At 44.9% G+C, this 15,204-nt stretch overlaps 3 protein-coding genes across 3 annotated transcripts in view; 2 read left to right on the top strand and 1 right to left on the bottom strand.

Moving 5' to 3' along the window:
• The window catches only part of T265_10166 (hypothetical protein), a gene marked incomplete at both ends in the record, with an annotated part of 21,295 nt that extends 13,918 nt beyond the window's left edge, over positions 1 to 7,377 (top strand). The window contains 2 exons of the mRNA XM_009176456.1: positions 4,640 to 4,757; positions 7,188 to 7,377. Coding sequence (XP_009174720.1) covers positions 4,640 to 4,757; positions 7,188 to 7,377 — 308 coding nt within the window. The remainder of the gene's footprint in view (positions 1 to 4,639; positions 4,758 to 7,187) is intronic.
• Positions 7,378 to 10,968: 3,591 nt separating this feature from the next.
• Positions 10,969 to 15,204, top strand: part of T265_10165 (hypothetical protein) — a gene marked incomplete at both ends in the record, with an annotated part of 18,164 nt that continues 13,928 nt past the window's right edge. Inside the window, one exon of the mRNA XM_009176454.1 lies at positions 10,969 to 11,412. Within this exon, the coding sequence (XP_009174718.1) occupies positions 11,333 to 11,412 (80 nt within the window). The remainder of the gene's footprint in view (positions 11,413 to 15,204) is intronic.
• T265_10164 (hypothetical protein) overlaps positions 14,003 to 15,204 on the bottom strand; it is a gene marked incomplete at both ends in the record, with an annotated part of 5,357 nt that continues 4,155 nt past the window's right edge. Inside the window, one exon of the mRNA XM_009176455.1 lies at positions 14,003 to 14,288. Within this exon, the coding sequence (XP_009174719.1) occupies positions 14,003 to 14,288 (286 nt within the window). The remainder of the gene's footprint in view (positions 14,289 to 15,204) is intronic.

Below are 15,204 nucleotides of genomic sequence, written 5' to 3'. Positions count from 1 at the left end.
AGTTTTTGCCGGCCTCGATGGATGTGGGGGTTGAGAGCTGGGTCTTCTGGCCGCGAGCCGCCTCTTTGGATATACTGTGGAGATGGTTGATGGGGATTCGGGGTCTGGCAACCGCTTAGAGGAGGAAGACAGGAGCGATGTCATAATGAAATACTTCGAGCTAGTTTGAGGAATAGTAGTGTAGAAGTTTAAACGCCCTGGGGACTGAGACCTATTTAGCCTACTGAAGAAGGGGGACCTGTTTAATTCTGTGACCGCAGAAAATTAGGGAGCCCAGGTGAAAAAGTGGTTACCTAGTATAAAAATGGTTAACGACAAATGGGTGGGCTATAATCCAAAAAAATGTTTCTACAACACCTGACCTTGAAATTTCGGTTTCCGTCCCTGTGTGATTTGAACTGCTAAAACTTCCGGACCAACCGAAATTCGCTACATAGCCGTACAACTTTTTCTGCGCAGGATGCTGTCAACTGCCCATTCCTATTTCACAGTGTGCGTTGTTATTTCCTGTAGCTCCCGACGTACAGCCTACTTCCCTGCACACTTTCCTCATACAGTTTCTCAATCGGTGCTATTTCACCGTTTTGGTCTTCTGCTGTGCCACCATCTTAAAAAGATTCCATGCCCAGGTACGGTGTTCTACATAATGCACCCTTCTCATTCAGGTGCCTTCTAGGTAATCCCAAATTCTCATGAACTTCCTGCAAAGCCAAGTGCACTGAAATTACAGCGTTGTTTCTCGTCCATTCGTAACTCGTACTCATTAACCAGTTCCATGTTCCCCAAAACCATGGTAAATTTTTCCGCAATAGGCTTATCTCGTTGTCTGTACGTTACTCTCCTTACTGTATTTTCCAGCCGCGTTCAGGTGGTTATGATCATTGTGAATGCTCCTTACAAGTTGAGAAATAAACCTGTTATTATTATAACCACATGGCTATGAGAAAAGCGACACATTTCCAGCTATTTCACGTGACTCCCAATTACAGGTGGTCCCACCCCTTCTTCCCGAACGCTTATCTTCATTCTCCACTATTTACAACTAAATGATTAACATGGCCCTCCAGGTCTAACACAATGTTGTCCCTTCATTGGATAAAAACGGCTTCTACACCTCAGCAGCCGCTTTAGGGCTACTTTAGGCGGCAAAATCTGGGAGCTATCGAAAAACTCACGATGTGGCGATGGCATTTCAGCGGCTACTATGCTCAGACCAATGGCGTGGCTTCAGCTCACCACGTCCCTGATATTTTCGGAACAAGTGTGCTACTTTCACACAAAGCACACACTTATTTCTGTACATTTTTGCCAAATTAACAGGTGCTGGTTATGAAAATGATCTGTCAGCGAGTTCTGATCATCATTTTGTCTGTTTTTACCGCGATGACTATCTGGTTCTGTGCAATATAAATATTTGCTCCCTTAATAAATTCGACGAAGTCACTAATGGACAGCAAGATTATCTGACTTTAGCATTACCACTCTCTTGGGTAAACGATTTCTCATTCCCAGCCGATCAGAGTGTGCTTTTTCATCCTAATTTCGCCCGAGATAATACGTCATTTTGACGCCAACTGCTGCAAAGGTTGGCCTGCTTTTATGCTTCTCCCGCACTTTATGTCCCCAGTGGTACTATTTACACTGCTCCAAGGTCCACTTTCCTATCTGTCGTGGCGTCTCCCGTACCCCCTGGGCGCCACCTGCCCTTTACTGTCGCGCCGTAGAGATATTCACCTTGCTGGGAAAGACCCGGTTTATAATAAACCGTGCCTTCTGCAGCAGCCCCAACTAACCACCTTTTAGGCGGCGCGATTGACATCTGTTGTGCTGTTCTTTTAAATGCATTAAAATGATCGTTCCTAAATTTGTGCCACCAACAACTGAGAAAAAGCAGTTATCATAATCGTTCTCAGTCAACTTTTGCATCTATCCCGCGCATGGGAAGAGCTCTTCGTTTACGATAAACATGCATTTGAGGTAAATCAATGCATCAAATGCACCCAGAATTTGTGGGCGGTCTCACGTGCTGGTACAGAAACGTTTGTTCACTGTGAACACATGAAACGGTTTTGCTTGGATATGACGGAGTCAAAGTGGAATAACCGATTATATTCCTAGATTATACAGAATGATTCAAACCTGGAAATCTTGGGCGAAACAACGCATTCATAGGTGAAAGCAAGTTATCTTCCTCGAACACTTGGATGAGTTTAAACGGACTAGAAATCATGACAAATTAGCCGTATTGTTTGCTTTTAGCGTGGTTTTGCTATCGAAATATTAGCTTATTAAGGCCAAAGGATTTAACGTTTAAGACAAAATGGGTATCAAAGATGGCAAGTGTGTCGCTTCTAGATATACCAGGTGATACTTTGAGCGAGATATAGGCCTGCCGGCAAAAACTGTTTCCAATTCTGACCCGAATTTTCGCAAACCCAGCTGCTATTTACGTGATGCTGCATGCAAAAGAAAATCGTTCCTCAATATTGCTCACCTTGCTCTGTTTGAGTGCAAAAGCATCATTAACGTCCTTGGCCACTGCAAAAATTTTTAATGTCATTTTTTGCAGAACCTGTTGCAGGGCTCCAAAATACTCACAGAAAGCCGACGCAATATTCAGGTTCGAACAACTAATTCCTTTCCCTGCAGAGCAACACGGGATAGCAAAATAACGGTAAAATATACACTGTGCCTGATTTTCCGAAAAACTGCATAAATAATGTTCGTCACAAGCAGGATGATGACACGTGCTGGAAATTTTTTCCTTTCGCTTCGTTAAACAAGCGAATGCAAGATGGCAGTTAAGAGAGTTTAAAAAGCTAGACAAAGCATCAAACGCCCAGTTTCTATCAGGTGAACAAAGGTTACATCAGCCAACATTTCACTCCACGTAACGAGTTACATTGCCTCAGGTAGACACAAATAGGATTCACGTGGTTGTCGAATGAACACCAAGGCCAATTGGGGCTATGGGAGAACGCAGATATGCGTTATCTCATGCAGCTGTCCTATCCTTTCGGCGCAAACTACCATGCCACCAAAAAGAAACACAAGGGCTTGGGTACTGCCAAGTTGACCAAACCTAAGCAGGGGAAGTCGAGAGGCAGAGGCGTGCTTCGAACCACCGATGTTACGTTCATTCAATTCGCGCTCTTACCACTAGGCCACCTTGTCATATGAGGCATTAGCACGCTGTTGAACACAAAAGTAGGAAAGCCTTAGGCAACACGTCCGTAATTTCATTTGCGGAGGGTATAATATTCCAGCAGCATTAGCTTACTATTACAATAGCCAAAATAAGCATGACCGGTGTGAAACTTGCACATTCAGTATTGGCATTTGGAGCAGAAAGAAGAATGCACTATTTATATCTAAAACATAAGCCTAAATGTTCACAATAAAAGTAAGAACACAGAGGTTGGTGCATTTCGGGCGCAATAATGTGGATTTGGCGGATGTTGCTGGTGTAAAAACTTTATCTCCCCAAAACCTTTAAGATACTTCCACATAAACTAAATTTGGTTGGTCAGTCTAAGTTTTGAAGCTCAAGGCTCACGGCCGACTGACCGTGGCCGAACGCTTCTTCATGACATTACGTTTTAGCAAACGGAGAGGAATTCTTGAGCGGACCTAAAAAATAAAGATTTTTAGACTGCTTTAGATATGGGGTTATGTTCTGTAGTGGCCGCAGTTCAAACAAAGCTCATGCAATTGCTGATGCGTTCAAAAAAGTCCCTAGGATAGCTGCTGCTTCCTTCAAAATATTGATAATATCCGCTCTTGTGGGGGCAACTGGAGATAAAATCTAGCACAGCATAGATTATGAATTAAATGAGCTTGATATGCCACCACGTGGCTTCATCACAAACATTGAAATACTAGCAAACATGTTGCATAAAATTCTCTGAACACTGCCGCGGCCAGTTTCCCACTGTGGGCGTAAATCAAAATTTTTCTACTCGCTAGCTGATGACTACTCCATCGTGGTTATCCAATAACCGAATGCATGTGACCGCTGTCCGTCAGTGGTGCCGGGAACTTTGTCAGTTTTATAGAATAAGCCTTTAGGATCAGAGACGCTTTGCGTGTGGCTAGTTCATGCGGATAGGTCACCGCATTTTAGGCCTTGGTGTAACACAGTTGCTGCCACAATTAAAGTTGGCGCCACCAAGTTTACTATACCATTCGCTGCATTAAATAGCTTTGGAGCGCCTGTGCATCCTGATATCTCCATTCAGCACATACGCATTTGCTCCCAGGGTACAGGATAAATCTTTGTAATTTCCAGGATAATTTCTCTGTTTATGGTGTAAGTAATCTTCCAATTTCAAAATATTCGCAGAATAATAAAGATTGTATTAACCTACACGTGCTCTGTCAAGCGTTTTCAGCAAACCTATCACATCCAAATGGGGAGTGCGTGCCTCTAGCTGTGTATTTACGCTTCGATTAACACTGGGATACAACCAACAATACGTGTGCACCCGGCAATGGTACTCCCACAACTATTTTTCCTTGGCCTCGAACCTACTTGGATCGGTAGGTTCAACAAGACCTCAATCGCTTCTGAGACGAATTTGTTCTAAACTGCTCAACCTTTTTGGCATCTAACAAGCCCGGTTTTATACTGCAATTTCAGTTTGTCATTTCCGCGAGTTCAAGGATTTCATTTACAGTGCTCGTACATCCCAGGCAGTAGCACTATCTTCCCGTCAAAATTATCCTTTACACCTGACTTCCCTACAACAGTGGCACCGGTGAGTCAATTGATTATGAATGTCAACTATGTTTCGGAGAAGAAACTTTCTATTTGTCTTCACTTCATATTATTTCACCACCATCTCAATTTTTACTTTATGTGACCCTGGCTGTTTGCAGGTCGCTCATAGCCAGCAGCGTTTTTTCAGTTTTATTTCAAGTTAACTATCTTCATTATGGCGCTAGTTTACTATTTATAATAGTGATGTTTAGTCCCAACTGCTGGGTGACATAATGTTATATTCAGAATGAAAGCATGACTGGCAGGATTTGTGGGTATAGAGGGTCACGTGGAAAATGAAAGGTGTCATAGGGAGTGGGCATTATCCGACAATGATTTTAGAATTTGAGTGTTACGGGCAAAAACAAAACGAGGGTAGCAAAGCTGGGGCATCCCTCCAGAGACACGACAAGAAAACTGTAAATCGTTGAAAATGAGGGACTCGGAACAATGGTTCTGGTGAAGCAGCAAGATTGCCGTGATCTGGCCTGCCAGTTTGAAGCGAAATCTAAAACCGTTGATGAGGCATGGAAGCTATTAAATGCTAGGCTTGTATCTAGGGCCACGAAATGCGGAAGTGGGGATGATGTAGTGTAGGGATTACCAATACAGATGAATGGCAGCAGGGATCCCAAAATTAGGGTGTACAGTGAAACTGTAGAGACCCACTGGTCTTGTTGTTTTAGTGGGGTCACTAGTGGGTCCGCCGGCGCGAAACCAAAACCTCAAGGTCAGCGACACATAAGCTAGAATATTGCTAAATTTGCAGACAGCGCAGACTAAATGTCCACATAAATGATCAAGTACCACCATATTTTATTGTGCGCTTCCTGGTGGCGGCTATGTATATGTGTATACTCATTATGTATATGTGTATATGCATATGTATACTCATTATAACAGTGTATACTGGAAGGAGCTGCTGTGGGGATTAACATCTTGTCTGCCTACATCTTTTCTGCCTCTCCCAACTTGTGGGTGGCATATCTTCTTGCATGATCATGCGTCTGCAGTAAGGCTGGTGCATGACTGGGAGATTTGCGGGTAGTGGGGATTGCGTGAAAAGGGGACAATGTCACAAAGAGTGTGAAGTATCGTTTAAATAATAATAATAATCGGTTTCTTTAGCAACTTGTAGAGAACAATGGGCATGAGTTTCGACTATTTCAAAGACTCAGTCGGATGACATGAACCAAAACTGGAAAACCATTGCTGGCCATGAGTGACCTCGGGTGGTTTGGTAAATGGCCGGAGTCACACCGAGCAAAGATGGAGGTGGAAATGGGATAAGTCAAATTGGGACAACATGGCAAGTTTAGTCTCAAAAATATGGTGAAATCTGAGAACAAGCAGACTCACTGGTTGAACTGTTGTTGGGAAGTCAGGTGAAGGGGTTAGGTTGGATGGGGACACAGNTCAAACTGAGTATGGCAGTGCCGTGTCATCATTGGCCTGACATGCTTCAGTTTTTGGACAGCCACGTGACGGACGTCACATTTGAGATGATTCGGCTGGGGCGGTAGTTCATTGAGCAGCGGTATTCATTTCAGCCTGGTCGAGGAAACAAGCTGGAACTAAACCGATATGGGATTGTGGGTTTTCTCGGTCCGCTTGGTGATCCCAGAGTTGTAGATCATAAGTCGGGTGGAGTGGATATCAGCTAACCAGGTCGTCCAAAACGAGCACTTCTGAAGTTCATAGCTTGGGAAGGTGAGGGGATGGAAGGAGATTCGCAAAACATAGTGAGTTTGGGCGGATGTAAAATGAGATAACATGCATTAATATGCACAGAAAGAAAAACATGACATCTGCTGCAACTAAGGTGATAACAAGTGATTACATGGAGTAGAAAATAGATATATTTGTACTTGGTAGGCTAGCGACCAGGGGCTGAGGTTGCTAACATACGATGTTATATTACAAAATATCCAGTAAAGCCGATGAGCGCGCAGGGCTGGCGGGAATGGACTTCTAAAATAACTGGTTAATCGGGTGTTTATTACATGAGTTGAGTAATACCAGGAGAAAAGTGTGTGCACGAGAAATAGTCACCAGTACCCGAAGCACTGCAATCAGCTCTAATCTGTAGGTGGTGCATAGAGATGAAGGCTTTCGCGTCTACCACTGGGAGTGGCGAGGAGATGTATTCTCTGTTTGGATGACGAAATGGGCTTTGTTGCGGTGTAGCCTCTGTTCTGACGAAGGCAGATACAGCTACGCCCGCCGATGTAGGCCGTGGGCATTGCAGAGTATCTTCCGGCTATCCCAAGTGAACTTTTAATTTTGTTTTTTTTCCAGATGACAGGCCAGTTTTTTTTCATTTGTGGCTTATGGCATTGCCAGATACATAACTCAACCGAGGCGAGCCTAATTCCAGCAGCAACAAACAGAAGTCCGCAGCACTTTTTTTGATTTCCTGAATTTAAAGGCCAGACTCGGGACCATCGGAGATGGGCGATGCACGCGTGCTACTGGAGGATTGGCGGGCATGCGAACGCAACATGGCACAACGTAACAGGGAGACCCTCCCTGCAGGGCGTATCCGTCCACCACACGAGGTTTCCTCCCTCGTGCATGCTACCAGATCTGCAAGGTGGAAACCATCCAAGCAGTCATAAGTGCGGTTGGTGCATTAGTAAATAATCCAGCTACCATTGTTTTTGGTCGGGGGAACGAAGGGCAGAAAAGACAGCTCAGTCAATTCGAACAAGCAAACAGCACACAGACGCTGGTAGAGGCAAGTCACGGAGTGAAATGACGGCTGTTAATGACGCGGTGTGACTGGAATGTTTATACTCACATTCGAAATCGCGATTATCCTTAACAAAGGGGAAATATTTTTCCTGGTCCTGTGTTTTCAGTTTAAGTACATGTTTGTGTGCCTTCAAAACTTTCAGTCACCGATACCTGGGTCCATTGTACGGGGTTTTGGGAAAGAAATTTCCTAAATCGGCCACAATTTACAAAGAGGTTGCTTGTGTTTTATTTCTGCATCTCCAGCACAATACCATTGCCTCACAACTGTGGAAGACCTATATTTTACGTTTTTTCACATTGCCTGCAGATTTTATTCTTTTTGAGATCAAGCACTTTTGAATTTCTCGAACTGCTATCATCAAGTCCGATATTCTTTCTAAGGAGTCGTAGGACGAAAACTATTATAAGTGCCATGTAGCCTCAAAAAACCGGGAATAATAGAATGGATTGGTTTTTTACCATCCTGCCTCCACCATGTTTTGTTTCTGCGCTGGAAAATTAGCAGAGCTACCAATTTGCTCGTTTATCTTTTGCAGAAAATCCGCAACGCTGGAGCTAACAAGCAGTGTCGCGTGCGGTACAAAAATGATTTCAAAACTCATTACAAATCGCAAGCAGCGGGAAGAATATCACGGATGTGGGATTTATCACATTTAGAGACTGTGAATCTTTGCGTAATATACCAATTTGTACGGACAGGGAGTATATTTATGACATTTTTAGGTAACGGCCTAGCGTCTGGTGTCCTCTATTGTGTTTAAATTAGGCCCAGGAAAGATACACCTAGTGATTTGTTGAAACATCCACATTTATTTTTAGGTCAATGAGAAGCACTTGCGGCAGCAAACTCGAATAACAGACCTAAAATATCCTGTATTCCAATCCAACCTGGAGCATCCGAGCAAAAATTGCGGTTTACGATGGATGCCAGAAATCAAGAAAATTATGTGCACTGGCTTGACCTTTTCAACCCAAAATCCTTGACAAAAGAGCAGTCAAGTATCCAGTTAACGAGCGATTCGTTTGGCAAGTACCTTTCCGAAAGGAAATATTTCAAAACCCCTTGTGAGTTAATTTTATGACGGTCCACAATGTATCCGCTTCTACCCGGTGGATTTCGATAAACTGCGCGCTACGATTGAATATTTGTTTTTAGTGCCAGGTTAATGGCACTTTGACGGTAAATTCAGAAAAAAATCCAGGAGTTCCGTCCTTTTCCCTGTGGAAACCTCTGCTTGAACTGAAAGCAGTTCCTTGGAATTCGAAAACTCCGATGACAAACTTTATAACTAAAAAGGCTGCACTTGGCTGATGTAGCTGAGTGGCCAGTGAACGTTAAAGACAGAAGTAAAAGAACATTTGCTTATCGCATGAAAATGGCTTCTTGCTGAGCATTTGAATTCTGCACTTGAGTAGATAATTCTCTTGGCGCAATGCAAATTCCGGTGGATATTAATTTTAACAATGTGCCGCCGAAGGAACTTCCTGTTAAAAAAGCGCTAACTAGGAATGAAAGCCAACTCCGTCATCATTGGAATGAGAGTGAATTCGAATGAGCAAGTGGCGCGAAGAATATCGGTTTCGACGATGGAACTACCGAAAACACTAGGCTTTTTTCAAGCATCAGACCACAGCTGGAAATTCTTTCGAATATACATAGATGCTAATTAATGGTTGGTCCCTTTTAGACCTTTTAGCGAACGCCTGCATAATGCATGTTTTTCATGAAATGAGTGGGGATACATCGGTGTCTTTCGACAATGAATAGCGGTAGGCATTGATTTGACATCTTGCTCTGTACAACAAAACTGTACCTTTATCTCGCAAAGGAGCGTGTGCTTACTCCTGTACTTTATGTGGGAAGCGCTGGACCAGAGAATAAGACACAACTAGATACCAAAGCTAAGTATTTTGGCTCTCTTAAATCTTTCCGCTGTAGCGCAAAGCCTTCACTGCTCTTCAGAATCTCGGTAAGATTTCCCATTATAATCCAATTAAAATTCCGGATTTTGCAGCTTGTGTCAAACCACCTGCGTATATCTACTGGAGATTCACGAGTGTTCGTCCTCAAGAGAGGATGACAGGAGAGTAGTGGCTTTTCAGTCCTATTCGACCACACCCTTTATCAATGAATCCTCATAATGTAAAGAAGAATGGTGGGACTCGTGAATGTCGAGAGACCCACCTAATTTGTCGGACTGGATTCCACAGAAGGGATTGGCGGCGCCAAATTCACTGACTGAAGAACACTTTGCATATCCTTGATCCTACATTTTGGTAGCTGGTGCTTTGAGTGAATTTTCATTTGTAGTGGTCTGGCTACCCAGCGGTGTGTGACAAAGAAATAAAAATGATAGCCCTAGATTGGATATACAATAATAAATAGTTCAGATGGAACAGGCTCACTAATCATCGTTCTCTTTAAAATAGTCCATTGTTGGCCCAGGTCAGTGAATAAACAACAATCAAATTATGGTGGCCCAGGGATCTTCTTCTGAACAGTTCCCACACATAATATATTCCGAAGACGGTCTGAGCTATTTTGGTGTCAGAGTTAGCATATGAGAACCGCGAATGACCACTGCAAGCGCGAGAGAAATCAGAAGTGTCCAAGCATGTGACCACGTTTGTATTGGGCGAATTTTTTTACACGTGCGCGTTTTTGCATTTTTTCGTATTCAAACAAAAAATGATTATGCGATTGACGAAATACGTAGTGTTATAATGAAAGCAAAATAAAGGTACAAAACACCACACCTTCAATAATCAACTCAATTCAACCTCAGATGTCTGAGAGGCCTTCTCGTGCCGCAAGCCTATTGTTTGCCACTTCCACCCTAGATTTCAGGGCCCGACCGTCTGTTCAACTTCATCATTTAGTCTAGCTGAAACTGCACAACGTCTAGAACACAACACATTTTGGCAATTTGGACAATAAGGTCGAACACGTGTTTCAATCATTAGGCGATTTAATAGGTTAGCTGCAGATGTGCCCCCCGTCGGAGCAGCACATTGGTGGCAGTATGTGGAAGCCCGATGAAAAAGACAGTTTGCAAGCTGAATCTCCAAATCCAGTCATTTCATGACATTAGACAAAACTTTTTTTCATTTCGGGTAGTAGCTGCGTGGAATGACTTTCCTCCGACGGTTGTACACGCTCCTTCTCGAACCCAATTTAAAGCACTCTTAGATATTTATTTATGCGAATCCTCGCGCTGTCAAGCATACTGCCCCGCGCTGAGAACATAAAGAGCAGTGCTACACCCTTTTTTCACTTGTGCCTTTCAGGTGAACGACAGCCACTGACCGACAAGAACAAAACCGACCCGGGAAACTTGGGCAAAAGCCTCGATCCTGTGTATCAATCCGTGAATCCGTGAACCGCTAACAGTTCATCCGGGAGCCACGTCGATATCTGTTCAAGGCCACCAGTCAGTGAGCGTCCTTGACCAATGACAGCCTCACATTTTTCCATCCCGTCGGCCTGCACAGTGGGTCAGGCGCCAACTGCGCACACAACCCAATGGGACGATCGCGGAGTCGTTCAAGTTCCAGTCCCTACAAATCACGGCACAAAAGGCATCGAAGCCGCTCGAGAGACCGGGGCAAAGAAAAAGATCGTTACAAAGATAAGGGTGATGAATATGGTCGGGACAGGAAACGATCCAGAGGTACAGATAAATCCCACCGGGATTCACGGCGTCATGATCGCCGCAGACGGTACACCTCATTCGTTTCTTTGTAACGATTGTTTCCAGAAGTTCCACGGGTTCGAGCTACGATAGTGATGCTGAAAGGCGAACACGACGCACGAGAATGAAGGAAATCGACAGAAAAATAGAAGAGGCGCGGAAACGTGAGGAAGCTGAAAAACGATTATTGGAACAGAAAGAAAAGTAATCCAGCATATTTTTTCAGTTCGTCACATGGGCGCGCTTTCATTGAGAGTCATTGAAAGAGAGGTTCGAAGTGCCCTACATCGGATGGGCACGTGTTATGCAGAGTCGAGTTGGGAATTACAAATTTGTCGATACTATATGTGGGAGCCAGACTGGGACAGTACGGTGGATCTATACTGCGAACAACCATAGTCTTCTGTAAATTATATTTTCGGGTGTCTCACGGTAGTGCACAGCTCGTGATTGGCCTGTCTCGGTTTCTCCTGGCAGGATCCTGGTGTCGCGGGGAGATTTCTCTCGTGTTTCGGGTCTGTGCACGGGTGTACAGCACGAATCGCTAATGCCATACCAGTTAACTGGAGGAGGGGGGCGATGAAATGCAAAACACCGAATCATAATCTGGTGTCACGCGCAGTGCGTGCTACTGCGTGAGGATTTCTCGTGGGTTGCGTAATGCAGAAGTGTCATGCGACGCATGACTAAGCCCAGCAATTCTACTGTCTTATTAAGAAAACCATGGCGTCCTCAGTTTTTCTGCCTTAGTTGACTGCCAGATCAACTTAGGTTGGACCTATGTGTCGCACACAGTAGCAGCCTTGTCGTTTTATTGAGGTGTGGGTCTGGGTGTGTGAAGGACCGGGTCGTATGTCTGTGCGACCGTTTCTGGATGTATGTGTGATCAGGCCATTTGACCACGGCTGTCTACTGGTTGACCATGAATGTTCAAAAACTGGGTCAGTTGGTGCTCCCACTGCTCGCGCTGCATGTGGAGTCAAGGGATCGTGCTCCCACGCTCGCGCTGCATGTGGAGTCAAGGGATCGAACCGTAATAGTGTTTCGAAGAAAGGGCTGCTATGATTTTGTTGACATTGGGACTTATGGCGCTTTGTTTGACGAGAGTACCTGGACTAGATTCTTGTGGACCCTAGGCGTTCTGCCCGACCCATAGTCTCAGCTTCTTATCAGACCTGGTAATACGTGGACGTTCGGATGACGCTTTACTGGGGACAGTATTGTTTTCGGCGGCCGCAACTTGGCCAAAGTACATCATTAGCACGCCCACTATATTTTCTCAGGTTACACACACATCATGCATAGTATATATATGCGGTGTATATATTATACGTCGTTACATCGCAGAGTGCTGATGGGTTTCCTCCATTCAGTTGAGTAGAGTTTTATTCCGGTGATGGGCGCAATTGAATCGCGGAGTGCTCGCCATCCGATGGCGCTGCGCCGAGCGCAAGTCCACAACACAGAATAATGTCAGGTTTTCAATGAGATTTCAGGAAGCGTCGCTCCGATAACAGAGTCATTGCTTGAGCTTGAGATGGCTCGGTGTTTAAAGCGCAGATATACTGACCGGATAATCTGTGGTTCGGGCCCAACCTATGCATCTCGACTGCTCCTGTCTAGGCTTGGGCAACTTGAAAGTATCCCAGCCCTCGTTTGAGCAGACGGTTAGGCTGCCGGTTGCTGCTGATCTGAAACTGGAGCTACACAACTGACGCTATGGTTAAGCTCGCTCATTCCAAGCCGTCTAAGGAAAATTCGCTGGTCCATTATGGTGTTTTACTTAGGTGTTGTACTCTCCGCCAGCAACCCCAGACCACCAAGCGAGTATAGATAGTGTCAGTGCCTTGTCTCCGGATCACTGACGCCTTGCTGTTGTGTTAGTCAAGGTGTGAATGTGAGCACAATGATTTAGGGAGTAAAGTGTGGAATAAATAGGGGTTTAGGGTGAAGTAACGTGGAGAAATGGGATCGCAAAAATTAGCTGACTAGTCACCGTACGTCTCCCTGCCTAGGCTTGGGCTAGCAATTATTCTTACGGTCTGCTGTAGAAGATGAGGTTACTTGGAGTTAAATGAGGAGATTGCTACAAATTGGCATCTGCACTGTTTAACGTACTCTATTCTCTGTCTAACCGACTGGCCGTGGCCGAGCATCTAGGCATCATCTGAAGGCGTTTCCGACTTTGTGGATTCGTTTGCCAAAGCTGTCTGAGCGTTACCGAAGCTGGATAACACAGATCTCGGTCTGAGTGGATGCCTTCTTAGGTGGTCTGTGTCAGCGCAGTAAGTCCATCGGTATTTGGGTACGTGCTGTTCGTCAGAATCGTTAGACTAAGCTCCCCTGCGAGCCTGCTATATTTCACGGACTTCAATGTGCTCTTCCTATAGAGGGTGATACGATCGATTTGTTAACGCGGTGGCTCCGAACCGGATACACTTCGCCCTTGAGATATAGAAGCTAGTATGTTGTACTTTTGTGGTGGGCTCATGAGATTACTGCAGGGACAGACTAATATGGGGAACGACTCTGTTGCGCTTCTTTGACAAGCCAGATGGGCGCCGTTCTTTCTCAACCGGTTATCCTATGGCTCGGTGTTGATTCGATTGACATGATGGTGCGTAGAGTATGTTCTTGGGAAAGACCGCTAAATCCTACACCACCAACGCGGCGCTTCCGAGATAACTTTGGTCGCCGAATTTCTATTTCTTCGGTACTTGCGTATTCTCTTCCTGAAAATGGTCGACGTTCCACATACTCCCAAACGAAGCGACTTTCAACCTGATCTGTTTCATCAGAAGTGGAGTCTCTTGTCGTTAAGTGACTTGTGCAAGACCTTGAAGGTCCCGACTGTCTCGGTGGTCACTGTGGATTCTAAAGGAAAGGAGGCTAGATGGCTCAAATGGTTAGAGCGCGAATTTACTGACCAGAAGGTCCGTGGTTCGAACCCAACTTCTGCCTCTCGACTTTCCCTGTCTACGCTTGGGTAACCTGGCAGTATCCCAGCCCTCGTGCTCCCTTTGGGTGGCATGGCAGCTGGGCACCGAAAGGGTGCTACAGTCGAGTGATTAATTATTGTTCTAAAGGAAAACAGACTGACCGACGACCTATACCCAACCCCTAGTACTATACTCTGGCCTTGGACACCTGTCTGTGCTGTTTTTTGTACGATGTACTGAACTAGGTGTCGCTGGCTGCTGTTAAATTGCAGCGTTGCACGCACATATGTTCATGTTGCCAAAATCGCTCATGCTAGCTTCTTTTGTAATCATGGACCTCTTCGTCGTGTTTACCATACCTGGTTATCCTCACTTACACCTAGCCGATTTGAACTGTTCTTTCTTCACACTGTACGCGAGACGGATTGGCAAAGTGCAGCCGTTCCATTTATAAATAACTTAGAACTTGTGGTTTTTTTTACCTCTATTATAAAGCTTAGGATATTATGAGTTTTTTTGGTCTGTGCTCATGGGAGGCCAGCAGATTTCTTTTGTATGCGTCGTCTCAACTTGAGCCGCATTTCTGAACTCTAATCTGTTTCCTGTATATTTCTGCAGACAGCCTACCGGCCTTCTAATCCCACAGCAGTGCTACAGATGAATTTGAATTTTGTACAAACCAGGCTGAATAATCGTCAGCATCGCCATGCCTTGGGTGTCTTATGAATTCGCGGCCACTAATGAATTTGAATTTGTACAAACCAGGCTGAATAATCGTCAGCATCGCCATGCCTTGGGTGTCTTATGAATTCGCGGCCACTAAGCCACCCCTCGTGTGCACTGTGGGTATCGCTTGTTCAGTTGTTACCAGATGACTTGATGACACGGGAAACCAGTTGCACATTCTGATGGCCTCAGGAGTGCCTCCTTTTCTTCACCTTTTGGTGAAGAGACTGGTTACCCGGCTAGTCCCCTTGGTTATACATGCGGTTTCATCTATGTTACGCTACGTGATAGGTGAATCTGGAAACAGGTGCCGGTTAGCCATATATATATA

This window comes from Opisthorchis viverrini (genome assembly GCF_000715545.1).
Source record: "Opisthorchis viverrini unplaced genomic scaffold opera_v5_347, whole genome shotgun sequence".
NCBI lineage: Eukaryota > Metazoa > Platyhelminthes > Trematoda > Opisthorchiida > Opisthorchiidae > Opisthorchis > Opisthorchis viverrini.
This window is presented reverse-complemented; position numbering and strand designations above follow the sequence as displayed.